Source organism: Polypterus senegalus, chromosome 6 (genome assembly GCF_016835505.1).
Source record: "Polypterus senegalus isolate Bchr_013 chromosome 6, ASM1683550v1, whole genome shotgun sequence".
NCBI lineage: Eukaryota > Metazoa > Chordata > Cladistia > Polypteriformes > Polypteridae > Polypterus > Polypterus senegalus.
The window spans coordinates 18,325,342-18,343,664 of record NC_053159.1 but is presented as its reverse complement, the minus strand read 5'-3'; the positions used below and the strand labels follow the sequence as shown (position 1 = coordinate 18,343,664).

At 37.9% G+C, this 18,323-nt stretch overlaps 1 protein-coding gene across 2 annotated transcripts in view; it reads right to left on the bottom strand.

Annotated features, from left to right (window-relative positions):
* Window positions 1-18,323, bottom strand: part of padi2 (peptidyl arginine deiminase, type II) — a 41,539-nt gene that overhangs the window by 11,111 nt on the left and 12,105 nt on the right. For both annotated transcript variants that reach the window (XM_039755453.1, XM_039755454.1), the window contains 6 exons: window positions 18,181-18,242; window positions 15,413-15,530; window positions 12,819-12,944; window positions 10,446-10,615; window positions 6,556-6,659; window positions 5,343-5,454 (listed from right to left, as the gene is read on the bottom strand). In XM_039755453.1, the coding sequence (XP_039611387.1) occupies window positions 5,343-5,454; window positions 6,556-6,659; window positions 10,446-10,615; window positions 12,819-12,944; window positions 15,413-15,530; window positions 18,181-18,242 (692 nt within the window). The remainder of the gene's footprint in view (window positions 1-5,342; window positions 5,455-6,555; window positions 6,660-10,445; window positions 10,616-12,818; window positions 12,945-15,412; window positions 15,531-18,180; window positions 18,243-18,323) is intronic.

Sequence of the window (18,323 nt, the reverse complement as noted above, 5' to 3'; positions counted from 1 at the left end):
CAGCTCCATTTCTAAGCCGAACAAATTTCGTTAAAGAATAAGCAGGCCACATTTCAACAAAACTGGTCTATGGGTGGAGGGGGCAAACTGTTTCATGTAATAGTCATGTCTGTCTGTAACAGATGCTTTGCGCATTATATGCAAATGTGCTAAAAACTAAAGCACACCCTTATACTGCTAGGATAGACAATGGCCACTAATATCCTGGAACAAGGTGACAAGGTGTGTAGGTTTAAAAATGGATGGATTAACGGAACACTATTTATTAATCCATTTTTCAGCATGTCACTTGACCAGGTTTGTCATAATAGCAATCTACACTTTTTGATGAAAATTCAGGGTTAGTATTTCCAAGTGTCTTCCTCTGAATATACCAGTAATATCTTTGTTCTAATCAATTATTAATAAAAGAAATGACAGTACATAAATGTAAAAAGCTTCTAAATTTGGAAAAAAGAAACAGGGTGGAGACCTTTGAAATGACACTGCATCACAGCGTCATTTCAGATTATTCCCTCTGGACTTAATACCATTCTACACCAGTTTTCTATATTGAATGCATTCTTCTTCATCTTATAAACTAGTATTTTAAAAATTATCTTCAAAAACATTAATTTGGCAATTGTTAGTTTTAACTGGTATGACCAGTGATAAGTCCTCTTCAGAAAATCAGTGTGGGTCGAGCATAACCAATGACCAAGTGAGGAGACTACTGAAGAGGCTACATGCTTCAAAAGCCGTGGGACCAGACGGACGGAGTCAGTCCATGAGGATCTAAGGCCTATACGTTCCAACTTTGTGGTATCCTCATCATAATAACTATTCATAGTGGCTCTAAAATCCGTACTGACCCCTACTCTCTCTTCTGTTTCTTTTTCTGGTTTCTTTGTGGTGGCGGCCTGCGCCACCACCTACTCAAAGCATCATGATGCTCCAACATTGATGGACTGAAAGCCAGAAGTCTACGTGACCATCATCATCAGGTCCTCCCATGAAAACCCTAAATACAAAGAGGACTGTTTGACTTATGTTAGGTAGATTGCCCAGAGGGGACTGGGTGGTCTCATGGTCTGGAACCCCTACAGATTTTATTTTTTCTCCAGCCTTTGGAGTTTTTTGTTTTTCTGTCCACCCTGGCCATCGGACCTTACTTATTCTATGTTAATTAATGTTGACTTATGTTTATTTTTTATTGTGTCTTCTATTTTTCTATTCATTTTGTAAAGCACTTTGAGCTACATTTTTTTATATGAATATGTGCTATATAAATAAATGTTGATTGATTGATTGATTGATCCTCGATTATCTGGCGAGTCTGTCACAAAGGCTATGTCCACACTACTACATTTTCTTTGTACATTGTAAAAATGTAGCACCTCGCCTTTCATCCATGCTAACCTGGCATTTTTAACCCCCCAAAAATGGACTTTTGAAAACACTCTCCAGAACTGTATATTTTTGAAAATGCTGGCTCAGTCCTGCAGTGTGGATGGGTGAAAACAGAGGGCTTTAAAAACACAAACTCTAATTGAAGTTTCATTTGTTCGTGCTTATTACATGGCCCTTTACCAACTGGCTCCTGCTCATTACATTTTCTCTGCCACTTTGCTCACCTTATTCTTGTGCATTACTCTTAATATCTAATTCAGTTCAAACAAAACACTGTTTTTTGTATTTTTCATTGTTATTCTCCATGTACAAACACACGCTGCAAATGAATGTCTAGCAGAGAGGACACTTCCTCTTCCTGTTCCGGTTTCTGCTGATGTGCACATGCCCACCGTAGGTGAATAACTATGGCAAATGTGTTTACAGTTTTCTTGAGTGTGAGTGGAGATGGGAAAAAAGCTAGTGTGGACATAACCAAAGGCTTTAAAAAGTGCTGGTGCGGAGGAAAACATCCTGCATTATTCTAGTATAAATAAAGTAGGTGGTTCTTTACAGAATGACTACAGACTAGTGGCTCGTATGTCCCTCATCATGAAGAGAGGATAGTCCAGCACTATAGAAGTTTTCTTGTGACAGACCACTTGGACCCAATGCAGTTTGCCTCATCAGTCAAAGATTGAGTGGAAAATGCAGTTCACACTCCGCTCCACTGTGAAGGTTGTGTTTGAGTTCTCCAGGGCCTTTAATACCAACCAGCCATCCCTGTTTTTTGTTGCAACAGGGTCTTAAGGCAACCCTATTCTCCCCTTTAAATTCTTTATTATGTAGACTTTAACAAAATGTCTCACTTCTCATAGTCTTACCATACTGTCAGGTACTGTAGTTCAGCACTTCCACTTTCTGTTTTACATCTGTAGCCCCAGGCAATTAAACAGTGTAAAAGAACAGAGAGCAGAAAGTTACACAATGATTTATCTTTTATATATAATAGGGTTTATTAATACTGGTGCCTATATAAAAGCAAATTGAATGTGACTTTGCAAAAACCATACAATGTGAGAATTCTAAATTTGTAGTTTCATGCGGCTCATTAACTTGTAGTTACACTCAATTCCCTTCTTAACTAGCTCATTGTATTTATAGGGCCAAGCAGCCTGCCTGTTTCAAAATGGTTGCCAAGAAAGAGTTCTACTTCTCAAGATGGAAAAATAGCAGAGAGAGAGAGAGAGAGAGAGAGAGACCAAATGTATGCAAATCTTTTGGTTTCCTGTCACATGTCATGGACCAATGGTGCATCATGGTACAGAGCAACTCTCCTGATTCAGTGACCAAACTTATTTCAGTTACAATCCATAATAAGTGAGCTCCCTACTTTATACCAATTTTTGTTCCAGCACAACTTGGTCCCATTCCATCCCCAGTAGACTGCCTTTTCATCCAAGCCCACCTGTATCCCAAAAGGCTAATCTGACCTAACAGCATGCAAAGGTTTTATTTGATAAGTTAACTGTCTTAAAAATGTATATTGTGTGAAGGACAGCTGGGTCCCATGTTCGGCAGGGATGCCCCTGGTACTTATGTTCCAGGGGAGCCTCCATGGGCAGTCCAATACCTTCCCCGGGACGCTTGGTGGCAGCCTCCATGGCTGACGGTGATTCCCCAACCGCCCGCAGGGCTCCATGGGAGATGGAGTCCTCCACGGCTTGGTTGGGGCCCGGGGTGGCCGCTAGGGGGAGCTGTCTGCTTCCCACAGCCCGGCTGGACGAGTCTTCAGCCCCACCTGGAAGTGCAATTAGGACCAGGTGGTTAATCACCTGGAACACTTCCGGGTGGGCTATAAAAGGGCCCAGCCACCACCACTCGAGGAGCCAGAGTTGGGAGGAAGGAGACAAAGCTTGTCTGGGAGGAGTGGTGGAGCGAGGTGGAGAATTGTTTGTGTTTTGTGCTTTTGGAACTGTGTTTGGGCTGTGTGGCACGGGGAAGACGTGTCCCACAGCTGAAGAAAAATAAAGGCTTTGTGTTAATTATACGTACCTCTGTGTCCATCTGTGCCGGGTCAGGTGCCGTTACAATTGTTAGACACTAATAACAAAAATATTATCAACCTGTATGTTAGATATCATTCTCTCCATTCCACCTGTTAAGGAGTTAGCAGAGCTATAAAATATGCAGGAGGATGAACCTATGGTGTTCTGGATAATGGACTATCTGTCAGGTAGACCACAGACTGAAGGACTGCGTCTCTGATGCAGATGTGAGCAGCGCTGTAGCATCACAAGGAACAATATGGTTTCCTTTTCTCTTCACTCTGTTCACCTCAGACTTGAAATATGACACCAGGTAAGGTCACTTTCAGAAATTTTTCAGATGACTCTGCACTAATGAGATATAATCTATAAGGGTGATGAGACAGAATATAAAAAAAAGTCAGGTGGAAAAGATTGTTACTTAGTGCAAAGAGAATTGTCTGCATCTTTACATCAGCAAAACCAGGGACCTGCTTATTGACTTTCACCACAACAAAGAGCCTCTACGCATGGTCACTGTTCAGGGAATGGAAGTGGAGGTGGTGCACTACTGCAAGTACTTGGGGGGTCCACATCAATGACAGGCTGGGCTGGTCTCATAACACAGAGGAACTATATCAGAAAGGGCACAGCAAAATTTTTTTTTCTTAGGAGACTACAATTCCTTTAATAAGGGTAGAGACATCTTTTACAGGTTCTATAAGTCTGTTACTGCCAATGAGATTTTCTGCACTGTGGTGTAGAAAATCATCAAGCTAATTAAGAAGGCAGGCTCAGGTATGGGACACACTTTTAAGCCATTGGAGACGATAGAGGTGGAGAGTCAGAATTCATGGCATTGATGAACAATGCTGTAACATCCCTCTCTCTTACACACTAGTATCGAGGACATTTAGCCAATGAATTACTCAGCAGAAGTATGTAAAGAAATGCTACCGAGGCTTTTTTATACTTTTGGCAATGCAGGGGGTCCTTGGGTTTAAGACACAGTTCAGTTCCTACAACACTGATGTAACCCGAATTTTGGTGTCGAAACACACCCTACCCTAAGTCACTTACCTATCCCAATACATTTGCAAAATCATAATCTAGAACATAAGAACACAACTAAGCCACAGAAAAAGGAAAATGACATAAATATACTGCACTGTACACTATGAACAGAAAAAATGAGTGAAAAAAAAAAATCCTTACCGTTATTCCTACTCACATCTCACTTTTCTTACATTTTTATGGGAGTGAGCGTTGTAAACTCAAAACGTTGTATGTCGAGACGTTGTAACCCGAGGACCCCCGTATGCCTTTATAACGTCACACTACAGCTCTGACTGCTCTTTTTATCTTTAGCCAAGTCACAAGTTCTCTTTTTAGTAACTCTAGAGTGTATTTGAGTGGGGTTGTTGTTTGCTAGGCGGTACGGTGGCGCAGTGGTAGCGCTGCTGCCTCGCAGTTAGGAGACCTGGGTTTGCTTCCCGGGTCCTCCCTGCGTGGAGTTGCATGTTCTCCCGTGTCTGCGTGGGTTTCCTCCGGGCGCTCCGGTTTCCTCCCACAATCCAAAGACATGCAGGTTAGGTGGATTAGCGATTCTAAATTGGCCTAGTGTGTGCTTGGTGTGTTTGTGTGTGTCCTGCAGTGGGTTGGCACCCTGCTCAGGATTGGTTCCTGCCTTGTGCCCTGTGTTGGCTGGGATTGGCTCCAGCAGACCCCCGTGACCCTGTATTCGGATTCAGCGGGTTGGAAAATGGATGGATGGATGTTGTTTGCTATAATATTTATTTCATTTATTTACCCATTCATTCAATGAGCTTATGTAACAATTCTGAATTTCCTATATAGGACAAATAAAATGTTATCTAAATTTATTATTCAAGGGTTCAGGTGCTGCACATCTAGGTATTAAATAAAACAAGATGATTTGTTTCTAACCTGCATCCATCGATCTCCTCGATTTTCAATCCAGCTACACACTTTCAATTTGCAACTGCTGCAGTCCACTACCTCTTGAATTCCCTTCCGAAAGCTGGAATTGTCAAATGTGCTGAAAGAAAAGTGCAGGTAAAGAATTTTTAGGGCCTTTTGTAGTTAAATACAAAATAGTCACTTCGGATTTCACCTCTTTGATATTAGGTTGCTGGTATAATACACTGCTGTATGTAACAGGAAATCTAGGAATTTAGTTGTATGAGAAGATTGTCTTTCTCCAAAAAGAACATGTGCCAACTGGGAATAATTTAGATGCCTTCTTTTAAAATGTCACTCTTATGGACATTTACAATAGATTGGTCACAGACAGCTAAAATATTGCTATTTCAAGGAAAATAGTACAATTCACAATCACTTGTTTGGGTTCTTACAATAAATATTACAGAGACATCAAGTTTAACCTCAAAATAAATAATGTTTGTTATTAAAGTCATAAGTGTATCAGGAAAATAAAACTTAAAATGAAATGTTATTTTACATTTTTATGACAAGGAAAATGTGAGTTTACCCTGAAAATATTTCAGACTACAAGGACAGAAGACTGTGGTGTGAAAAAAATATTCCCTGAGTCATTAAACATGGCCTGTCGTTTCTTCATAACTGCATTCCTCTGCCATTACAAGACATTGTGATGTCATTCTAATAATAATGATTCTTTAAATATACTGCAATTACTGATCTCATGCTTATTTATAGCAGCAACTGGTTTTATAATATCATGTACAGTATTTTGGCTTAACAAATATCAAGGTATGTCACTAGTATAGTAGTGTGCATGTTTAGGTAAAAGAATTGCATAAAATCACTGACTAGTGTGTTTAGTACAGTGAGTGTGATGGGTTTTAGAAGTCATTCTTTCCTAGGTATGTGAATTTAAAGAAGATAACAAAAACATTTATTTTTCATACTTTATAACTGCAGGTTGAGAAGTATAATGGTGTGAACAGGATGTATTCCTCTAACTAAGGTATTAAGCTGCATGCTTAATCAAGGTTTTGCATAGTTCACTGGTAAACAGTATTTTAAGCAAATGTCTTTAAAATTCCATTTATTATTAGTGTAGTTGCGAAGGGCCAAGTTTTGTACACAAGTAAAAAAAAAAATTAAATGAAGGGTACTACCGGTTCTTATATACTATGTGCAATATGTCACTTACCTACACACATATACCTCTATGGGCTTCAAAGTATTGGGGGTCATGATCCAGGGAGCAATTCTGAACACCACCTTGTCTGTAAAAATAGGTGTCTCGGGAAAGTTCTGTTAAAATATAAAATAGATGTACACAATATTTAAAATAAAACTAACCATTTATGCATTCAAGGACCAGAATGGTGCAGTAGAAAGCACTGTTGCATTACAGCTCCATAAGATTGGAATCCTAATTTAGCTACTGACTGACCACATAAATTCTTCCTGTGTCTACACTGATTTGGTCTTTGTAAACTACAGAGCCTCATGTTCAAAAGTCATACAGTATGTGTTAAGTCATTAAACTACTCTAAATTGGTGCAGTATAATCAGGTGTACAGAAATTGGTTCCAACTGGAAGGCTGGACTACTGCAGGACTTCGGTTTCCTACCAGTCCCCAAAGGTGTAATTTAGCTGGTAATAATAAACTGAACCAGCAGAAGTAAATGCATGCAAAAACTCTGCACAGAAAGTGACTATTCCCAGTAATGAAACTCAGTATTCCTGGAGCCAAGAGGCTGTATTCTCTTCTATTACAAGAGCATTGAATGTGGTGTGCAGGGAATACTCTACCTCTGTACTGTACTTGACAGGCATTTACTGATTAGATAGTCTTATCCTTTATTATTTAAAAAATAAATAAGTGCAGATCCATTTTTATGTGCATGTGCTTCTGTGACAAACACGCAAACATACACACTTAGTGTGTACATTACATTGTACATTAGTACAATGCCCACTGCTTTATGTAACACATTACATGCTAAAGCTATACAGTTCACCTTTTAAACTACAGTGCTAAGAAAAGACTGGTATATTCATTCTCTATAATTTTACTTATACATATATTTAAAAAGAATATCATTTAATCCTAACAAATTCCTAAAATTAGATAAATTTACCCTTGGGTGACAACAAAACAGATTTTACTTTTAACTGCAATAAGCAGGTTGAGAAAATGAATGGCTAAAAAGACACATGCACACACAAACACAATTATTAAATACACTTGTTGAACAAAAAAACATAACTGCATTATAAATTAAGCAGAATACGGATACATTTCAAACATTAGGTCATTTCTCATAATCAAATGCTCCAAAGCACCTTAATGATACAACAGTTATAAATTAATATTTTCAGTTAGAAGCTCTTACAACATATACAAGAGAAGCAATGTCAACAGCGAACATGAATACTATATTTAGATGAGAAGAAATTAACATAAAAAGGGCAAACTCTTAAGGGATACAAATTCACAGAATCCTACGGCCTTTCTGTAAAGTATTTCAAGGTTTATTCATTCATCCATCCATCCATTCATTAAACCCACTTCACCAGTTAAGGGATGTGTGGTGTATTTTAATATGGTTTTGCAAGTGTCTAAAAATAAAAACATGTTTTTTCCTGCAAGTCTGGCCAGAAGGAGACTGTGGAACACCTGGAGCACTTCCGGGTGCTCTATAAAAGGGGCCACCTCATTCCATTGAGCGAGCCAGAGTTGAGTGGAAGAGGACGAAGGTTGCTAGAGGAGGAGTGGAGGTGGAAAGAGAGAAAGAAGAAGGAAAGGCTTTTGTGCTGGACTGTGCATTTGGTGCTGGTGTTGTGAACATTGTGCTGTATTTTGGGGGAGCGAAGAAGAAACGCTTCCCCGACTGTAAATAAAACATGTATGATGTGCAATACTTGTGTCTCTCCGCCTGTGTCAGGTTAGGGCGGCTGTATGCTCTCCGGTAGTTTGCTATATATTATTAAAGATATTAGAAGCATGTCAGCAGAGTATTAGACTTGATTCTTCTAGTGAAAGAACAATTAAGCATTACTGTATAAAAACAGAGTTTTTCTGGAGAATGACTGCTTTCAAAGACTCGTTCACTGAACATTTATCATGGTAGTACCTGTATATGGTGCAAGACAGTAACCAGCCATATTGTATAATGGCTACTGGATCATCACATGTAAATGTACAAGTGTGCCAATTTATATTTGCAAACTTACTGAACATGGACATCTCAAAAATTTGTCAGGAAAAAGGGACACCAAACTACAAGAAGAACAAGCCAGCTTCTCAAAAGATTAGCATGTAACATGACTTGTTTCATGGACCAGGACTATGTTAACTTTCAGGTGGTGGAGGGAGTCATAAATTCATAATGGTGTTAACATGAAACTAGCACTTAACTGCTGCATTTCAGCCTGTTCTCCCCGTGTCTGTGTGGGCTTCTTCCGGGTGCTCCGGTTTCCTCCCACAGTCCAAAGACATGCAGGTTAGGTGCATTGGCGATTCTAAATTGTCCCAAGTGTGTGCTTGGTGTGTGTGTGTGTGCGCGTGCCCTGTGATGGGCTGGTGCCCTGCACAGGGTTTGTTTCCTGCCTTGCGTCCTGTGTTGGCTGGGATTGGCTCCAGCAGAGCCCTGTGACCCTGTAGTTAGGATATAGCGGGTTGGACAATGGATGGATGGATGGATTTCAGTCTGGTGATAATGCACTATTAAAATATATTCACCCAATTAAGGATAACAGCTGAAACACCACGACTAGCCAAAAAAATTCTAAGGGCTTGTAGAATATACATACTTAATCCAATTTGAAATAACGTACATATTTTCTTTTACTTGTGTAGTTATCAAACAAACTAATCATATTCTGTGGATGCCAATTCATTTCTGCTTATAGGCCCTGCCACAAGGAATAGTACACTTTGATATCCAAAGAATCAACAAAATACTGTTTGTATTAAGACACACAAAAAAAACACCTCTATCCAGCTGTAAACTTGCATCGCAAAACATAACTATTATGGTATTGAAGTTTTAAAGCTCAGATCATCTAGTTAAATAAATAAACTTCTAGGCAGAGTGAAATCCATAGTTAATCGTTTATTTCATCAGATTTTTTCATGAACATCAGTACAGTAAATCATAATGTGAAGAACTTTGACTTTATTTTGGTGGGCCCTGTTTTTCAACTGTTTATTGTAAAGATATTTATATTTATTATTATGTCAGGTTTGATGTGGTGGTTTCACCAACCATACCAAAAATAAAAGAAAACTGTGTGTCCAGGGTGTCAAAATCCTGCATTATAATACCTGATACAATGTTTGATATACAGATATTCAACTTACAGCATGTTAGATCTTACTAGTTTTCATGAATTCATTGCATTACTTGAGGTTACTAATAAACTATAGCTAGTGAAAGCTTAATACGTACTGTATGTCGGGGATCAATCCATTTAATCCAGTATAACTATATCTGCTAAGTACTGAAGTACATATTTCAATAGGATGTGCCATTAAAGTCAGTTCATACAAGATGGCACATTGGTGCAATAGGAATAACTACTATGTCCCAACTGTGGAGTTCTGACTTGGGAGTCCTGGCTCAGTCACTGCCTGTGTGAATGTTACCCATAATCTTCATGCGTTTTTCCTTTGTTATATTGGGTTTTTCTGCTATAGTCCCAAGATGCACATGTTAAGTTAGTAGGTGACTAAATTGGTAAATGAATGTGCTCTGTTATGGCACTGTGTCCATAATTGGTTCCTGCATTGTGTCTGATGATGTCAAGATTGACTTTGCTCTCTACAAACATGAACTGTATAAAGCAGGTTCAATAACTGATGGGATAATTTCTTTATAGACAATAAAGTGAGCTTGTAGAAAGAAAAAAAAACAACTTCTAACATATTTGGACTAAATTCTTAAACATTACCCTTTACTTTAATTAATATGCTTTAAAAGAGAAAATGAAAATGCCATAGGAACTAAATTAGCGGATAAAGACACCTTCCTACATCCAATTAAGTACTTGCATCCGTAGTAGAGGAATTAACAGGCATGCACTCTTACACTGAAAAGTGGTTCCAAAACACTGAGGTAGATTGTCACCAGGCCATCAAAATCCTCATCTGGAAACCGACATCCCTCCACAAAGAACTCTGTCTCTTCACCCTCATACTTGACAATGTGCGATAGCCTTTTCTGGCCAAGCACATAAGGGTAAGCAGGTCTGGGATTTTCTATAAATAAATAAATAGAGCAAAATAGAATTTTACTGAAAATGTATTTTATTCACACTTGGCTACTAACTTCACAAAATATTTGCAAGGACGGTAGATTTACAGTTTAACTGAATGGTGTGGACTGAACTGAATGAATAAACTGAATTAATGTACAAGTTGCCTTCATTTAAAGATACTAAAATATTGCAAATATTCAATTTGAGATCTGCATTGAAAGAATTGATATGTCATTTGCATTCCTCTTGATCACATACTGTGTAGAACTGAATCTTTTATTTCTATTATTTCAATTCTTGTGTCTGTCCGGCCTGGAAGTGAGTGGTGGAGTTGTGGTAATAACACAAGCGAGGCCAGCATGTCAGCAAAACGAAACCTCAAAAGAAAGACAGACAAAGTCGCTTAGCCGTTAAAATCGTCAAAACAGTATCCCTTTTACTTTTCCACCCGCCGCTAGTACACAACTGAGGTGAGCATGCCTGCAAAACGAAACCTCCAAAGAAAGACAAAGTTGCTTAGACGCTAAGATTGGCAAAATGGTATTCCTTTTACTTTTCCTTCCACCGCTAATGCACAAGTGATGCGAGCACATCGGCAAAATGAATCCTCCTAGGAAAGAGATGCCCAGAGTAGTTCCTTTCAATTACCTGACATCTCTACATTTCAATTTTTTTTCTGATTATTTCAATAGTTTCTAGGAGCCCGAGTTTTTTACAGCACAGGCTTACACAGCTAGTTTTACATATTTGTGCAATATATCTTTCACTACTACTGTATATAACTTTGTATATGTATTGTACATGTATTGTGTATTGTATACCGTGTTTAAATATGTGTACAGATGTAACACCAGAAGAAATTCCTAGCAACCATGTTGCCTGGCAATAAATAAAGTTCAAGTTCAAGCAAGCATCCAGCTCAAGTGTAAGGGTGTCCAGCAGGCTCTCTCTCATTTCAGCCTCATTAAACTGGCCTCTCTCTGAACAATACCAGATGAGGCCCTAAATGTCACCAGTGACAAGTCGCTTAGTGCGCCAGACCTCTATGTTTTGTGAGAAGCTCCTTGGCTCAACTGTGCAAGCTGGTATTTGTATCCAGCATTTCCATGTGAGAATATGGAGCAGAAAGGACAGGAACTCTGTGTAATTTCTTGATGGTCATAACATGTATACCCTTAATTGGTTTGGACTTATAATACATGGCAATATTGGCACTCTTCTTGCTATCTTGATGTTACATATAACCTGCCTTTAACAAAGTACATTTTGACAAAGATCTTTTGTCAAAGAAGCACTTTAATTAAACATTTAAGTAGCAGAAAAGTGCTACAGAAGGAATCTAATACTTTTAAAATAATTTGAGCCAATTTCTCTGTCAGTAATCAATTTAACACAGAATAAAAAAAACTTTCCATTCAAGCACATAGTAAGAGCAAAAATGCTAGCAAGATGGGGTAATACTAATCATCTGCGATAGGTACACCATCATTTAGGACAAAGCTGGCCCATACCTCTAACAGGACAGCATAATCATCTGCGGTTATGTCATGTACAACCAAAGGTTAACCAGACACAGATGTTTGAGGACTCTGGATTAGTCAGATGATTAAAAAAGTAAAATGTTTGTTATTTGATGTCAACCCCATGCTTAATAGCTCCTCAGAGTTCAAGTTTTCTTTCTATGGCTTTAGGGTAGATTCACCCAAGTATTTTTCACTACCCAACTAGTCAATACAAGCCCTCACACTGCATATTTCTGGTATGGAATTTTAACCTTCAAAAGGTGTGAGTCATGACCTACAACTAGAGTGACCCGGCATTGGAGTTTCTTAAAACTACACTTAATCCGTTTTAATTCAATTTCTTAATAAGGGATCAAAACAAGTATTTAATCTTACAACATAGAGGACTTGAGACAACAGGTCAGCAAACATATATGAGGGGGAAAAAAACTCCACAAAAAACATAACTTGAGTAATAAATCTGAATAAACAAGAAAGTAAATTTTTAAATACTGTAATGGCGATACATAACAGACAACAAACACTGAGCAATTATTCTGAAATGTCATAATAAATAATGTTAATGTTGGTGTTATTTCTAGGGGAAAAATTAAGCAGCAAACTACAAATTTAAATAATACCATGAGGTAATAATAAATATATATAAGAAATAAATATAAAATGTTATACAATAAAACTTACTGATTGCCTGAAAAATCTTTATCTTGTCTGCATCCCCCTGGGAAATATGCAACATCAGTTTGTAATCTTTGGAAAGATTTTTTGGGCCACTGACCCGCAGAATCATGCGGGACATATCCTCCAGATCTGTTTATCAAAAGAAAAGAAAAAAAAAAGAGAGAGAGAGAGAGAGAGAACAAATCAGGTTTAAAACTTATTTATAGACCTGAATTCTGTTAATGCAAATATGTATAGTTCTGCAAACTATACTGTTGAAAAATGTGCTTGTGATACTGCATAGAAAACATTCTTCCAAATCTAAGACTTAAGATTCCAAAAGGTAGTCATTTTATGTTTGAAGGAAAGTTATTTCACCACTGTCTGTTTAGAAGACTGCATATTTGTAAAAGCATTCCCTCAGGATTTATCTATAAGGTCATATTACCATAGTTCTCCTTTCAGTGCATACATAATAAAAAGAGAGCGTAAGCAATTTCCAAAAACAATTCAGTGTTTTACAGCAGTACTTACTTAAATAAGAAGAAGAAGAAGAAGCACAGGCAACAGCATAGAAATACAGAAAATCTTCTACCAACCATTTAGAATAACTCAGTCTAAAAGCATATTAAACAAATGACGTATGCTAAATGATATTTGAGTAAAATGTATATTTCAGCTCTAGAATGTATAGATTTTTAATAATTAAGCTATGTTCAGAACATGTTTGCATTATTTTGTTATATGATAGACCAAAATAAGCTTTCTGCCGGGTATATGGTACCAGACAGAAAAAAAAAATCAGATAAATTATCAGAAAAGTCCATTTTGATGCTCTGACAGCCACACCCAAACAATTTACAATTGCCTGCCTAGCATGTGTTAGGTTATTCTGGATGATGAGAAAGTTAGAAAAACAGGAACTGAACTTGAATTTAATTGTTTAGACGAGTCAACGAATCTTGCTTTGCAGCTTGCTATTAAAACAATAAACACATTTAAATCCTTTCTAGCTTTGTATACTGACAACCAGCACTTTAAGAGGGGTGCTTTGAGGCATTTGCATGTTCATGATATTTTGTGCCCTGCGGTGAGCTGGTGCCCTTCCCAGGGTTTGTTTCCTGTCTTGCGCCCTGTGTTGGCTTGGATTGGCTCCAGCAGACCCCTGTGACCCTGTAGTTAGGATATAGCGGGTTGGATAATGGAGGGATGGATGATATTTTGTGTGCCGTCACAACCTAATTTTAGTATGTATAAAACTCCGCATCGAGAGGAGTCAGATGACGTGGCTCAGGCATCTGATCAGGAAGCCTCCTGGACGCCTCCCTGGTGAGGTGTTCTGGGCACGTCCAACCGGGAGGAGGCCCTGGGGAAGACCCAGGAGACATTGGAGGGACTTTGTCTCCCGGCTGGCCTGGGAACGCCTAGGAATTCTCCCGGAAGAGCTGGAAGAAGTGGCCGGGGAGAGGAAAGTCTGGGCCTCTCTGCTGCCCCCGCGACCTGACCCCGGATAATCGGAAGAGGATGGATGGATGAATGGAAAGATTTCTTGAACTGTACTGTTGAAGTAAATATCATACTGACTTTTAGGAAATCAAAATCATCTTCTACTATCGCATCAGAAAAAAAAAAAAAAAAGAGGGGGATAGAACATGATTATGTATAAACATTTGTTTACATCTCAAAAATTAAAAGCCAAGTCCCTTAAAGAAGAAAAACACCCACTAAAGATCTGATAAAAACAACACTCAGTGACCAATTATGTTTTTTTAAAATATTGTGTAAAGAAAATTAAGCATGGCAAAAAAGTAAAAAAAAAAAAAAAAAATCTAGGGAATTAGCAAATTTAATTTAAACACAGGTGGCACGGTGGTGCAGTGGTAGCGCTGCTGCCTCGCAGTAAGGAGACCTGTGTTCGCTTCCTGGGTCCTCCATGCGTGGAGTTTACATGTTCTCCCCGTGTCTGTGTGGGTTTCCTTCGGGTGCTCCGATTTCCTCCTACAGTCCAAAGACATGCAGGATAGGTGCATTGGCAGTCCTAGATTGTGCTTGGTGTGTGAATGGGCTGGTGCCCTGCCTGGGGTTTGTTTCCTGCCTTGCGCTCTGTGTTGGCTGGATTGGCTCCAGTAGACACCCCCCCACAGCCCCAAGGCCCTGTAGTTAGATTTGAATAATGGATGGATGGAATTTAAACACATCTGAAAGGCCTGCAACAAATATACCTCAGCTCTAGGTGAGTAATGCAGCAAAATTACTTTAGTTGTAAGCTTCTATTACAATGCTTCCTTTTCTGCATCTAGAAGATGCTAATTTTTGATTCTCCATGTTATTTTCATACTTGAGGTTTGTACAATAATACTTTGACACATACACATGTATTTCCAATTTGTTTCAAACCAGGGTAAATGAATGAAATTCATGATATTAAATAACATTGGCATACATCCTTTCACCGATCATTAGGACATATAACCTTTTTTACACCCAACCTTAAGCCCTGAACTGTAAAAGGTTAAACACATTTTTCTATTAAATTATGAAAATTATTAGAAGAGTAAAATAAAGTTTCCCAATCCATGACCAAAAGATCCTCTTGAATATGGCACAGATGGAAATACCTGAAAGTTTACTAATAGTGTTGCTCTCAAAGTCGGGACGGTGAAGAAACTTTTCCTCTGTATCACAGTTGACCAGAAGGATGGCTCCATGCCCTTTAGGGCCCCACTTCCAGGAGGACTGGAAGACAGATAAATAACACATTTTTGTTTTCAAGGGGACGGATATTGGAAAGAAAAAAAAAACTCAACTTATGACAATGTTTTATATTTTCCTTGCTTCCAGCAGTATTCCTCCTAAAGCAGCACATTGCTTTAAATGTATTATTTCTGTAAAACTCCTTATGCCGTACAGAAAAACAAATGCAGCTTTACCTATAACCAATTCATTTCCAAATAAAATAATGTGCTGTACAGTGTACATTAACCAGTGTCAGAGTTACCTATTTTCCTACATTTGTTAAGGATTGACAATTTTTATTTTAAAACACCAGTTTCTAACCAGGAGAGGCTCAGATCAAGTATATCTTTGAAAGGCTGGTTTCAGGGCAGGAAAGGAGGGCTAGGGGACATGGATGTCAGGTTTGTTTGGTTTATGGTCACATGAATAATTTAACTCTAAATAAAGAATATGCAATAAATAAATAAATAAATAAATAATAGCACAATAATGCTTGATTAAGGAATCCTGTTAAATCACATCATATATGAACTAACACTAAAACAGTTTTAGAGTAAAATGTTGGAATGTTTAGCACTTAGTTACACAAGATAAACTACATAGGCTGATTTTAAAACATGATGTGGATTATATTCACCATAAAAAAATAGAATGTCTTGTTAATTCAAATATGTAAACCTTAAGGCATGAATGAGTTATAACATAAATTAAACAACCTACAAAATTGCCTCTTTTAGGTAGCTTCCTACTCTTTTTGCATTTTTCTGCCTCAGATTATTTAGTCCTGGAGCAGGTCCAGAAGAAACATGCATCTTCAGAAAAGTAAAATGTATTTAAAAACTAGGCATTCTATGACAATTCCTTCTAAAATATCTGTATATGTTTAATGCCTTGGGTTACAAAAAAAAAAAAAAAAACAACAAATCATCCAAGGTTTTTCCTTCTACCTTAATAATTTGTTAGGGCTCAAACATGTTTGGACAAGAGCCTACTGCAGAAATGACAGAGTACCAGATGAAAGGCATACTTTAGCTCTAAATAGTTGCTGGTTTTCTGCTCCTTGGGCATGCTCACAAGAGTGGGGTCGTGAATTTGAGTCTCAGTATTAGACTGACCTGTAGCAGGTAAAGTGCCAGCATAATACTTCTAAATCTACTTAATTCAAATCAGGGTTCCAGTAAAGACAGACCCTCTATCGGCTGCACTGGATGCCAACAGAGGAAACTTGCCCAGATTCAAACACTTGTGACCCAATTTATAATTTCCAGTTTAACTAACATGCACAGCTTTTGAATGAATTTTATTCTTTTATTATTCTATTAGCATATTCATTGTACACCAATCTGCCTTTCACATTATAAGTGTGTGCGTCTTAAACCTCCCTTCTTTCAATTTATTGGCAAAGTGGACTTGATTTATTAAGGTAGATGCATCAGCTAATAACATAAATCAACTTCTTAGACATTGCTCATTCTCTTTCTGTATTTTCTATACTTACATTCATGCATGTTCTTTTTAATTTCATAACCTATAAAGCTGACCTTAAATTGTAATTTTTGAGTATTTGATAATCAATCAAATTTATGTGTTGGATTTGTACAATAGTAGGATTTCCTCCTTTTTAGACTTTGTTTGTATAATAGAACATTAGAACAAATTAGACGAGAAAAGACCAATCAAACCCAACAAAGTTCGACAGTCCTATCCACTTCTTTCTTCCAAAAAAACATCAAGTTGTGTTCTGAAAGTCCCTAACGTCTTACTGTCTACCACATTACTTGGTCACTTATTCCAAGTGTCTATCATTCTTTGTGTAAAGAAAAACTTCCTAATGTTTGTGTGAATTTTACCCTTAACAAGTTTCCAACTGTGCCCCAATTTTCTTGATGAACTCATTTTAAAATAACAGTCTTTATCTACTGTACTAATTCCCTTCATAATTTTAAACACTTCAATTATGTCACCTCTTAATTTTAATTTTGCTTAAACTGTAAAGGCTCAGCTCTTTTAATCTTTCCTCATAATTCAACCCCTGTAGCCCTGGAATCAGCCTAGTCGCTCTTCTCTGGACTTTTTCTAGTGCTGCTATGTCTTTTTTGTAGCCTGGAGACCAAAACTGCACACAGTACTCCAGATGAGGCCTTACCAGTGCATTATAAAAGTTGAACAAAACCTCCTTGGACTTGTACTCCACACATCGTGCTATATAACCTAAGATTCTGTTTGCCTTCTTAATGGCTTCTGAACACTGTCTGGAAGTCGATAGCTTAAAGCCCACTACGACTCCCAGACAGTGTTCAGAAACCATTAAGAAGGCAAACAGAATGTGAGAGTACAAGTCCAAGGAGGTTATATACACTACATTTGATGCAATTGTTGGTTTGGCTAGACAATACTTTATGCTTATATAAAATCATTGTTATTCCTGCAAGGTGCAATTATTTGAAGCAGCAAGAAGAAATAAAGGGTATTTTCAGATTTAAGTTTTAATTCAAAACTGATCTTAGTGATTCAACATTATGTTTTCAGTATCAAGCCAATGTTTGTTCAGCCTGTGTACACTATGTAAATTACAGTACATCTACTACTCTAGGCTGTACATCCAGTTGAGCAAATTTCTGGCAGGATTTACATTAGAAAACACACACACCTTATTTGGGTTATTCTTTTCCACCACACCATCTCGATCTGCATCAACATCTAAAGAGATTCCTGCAAAAGAGACAACTATTAGCAAAGTAAAGAATTTGCTTCTAGTCCACAGTTGGCTGAATTGTTACAGTATGTGGATTG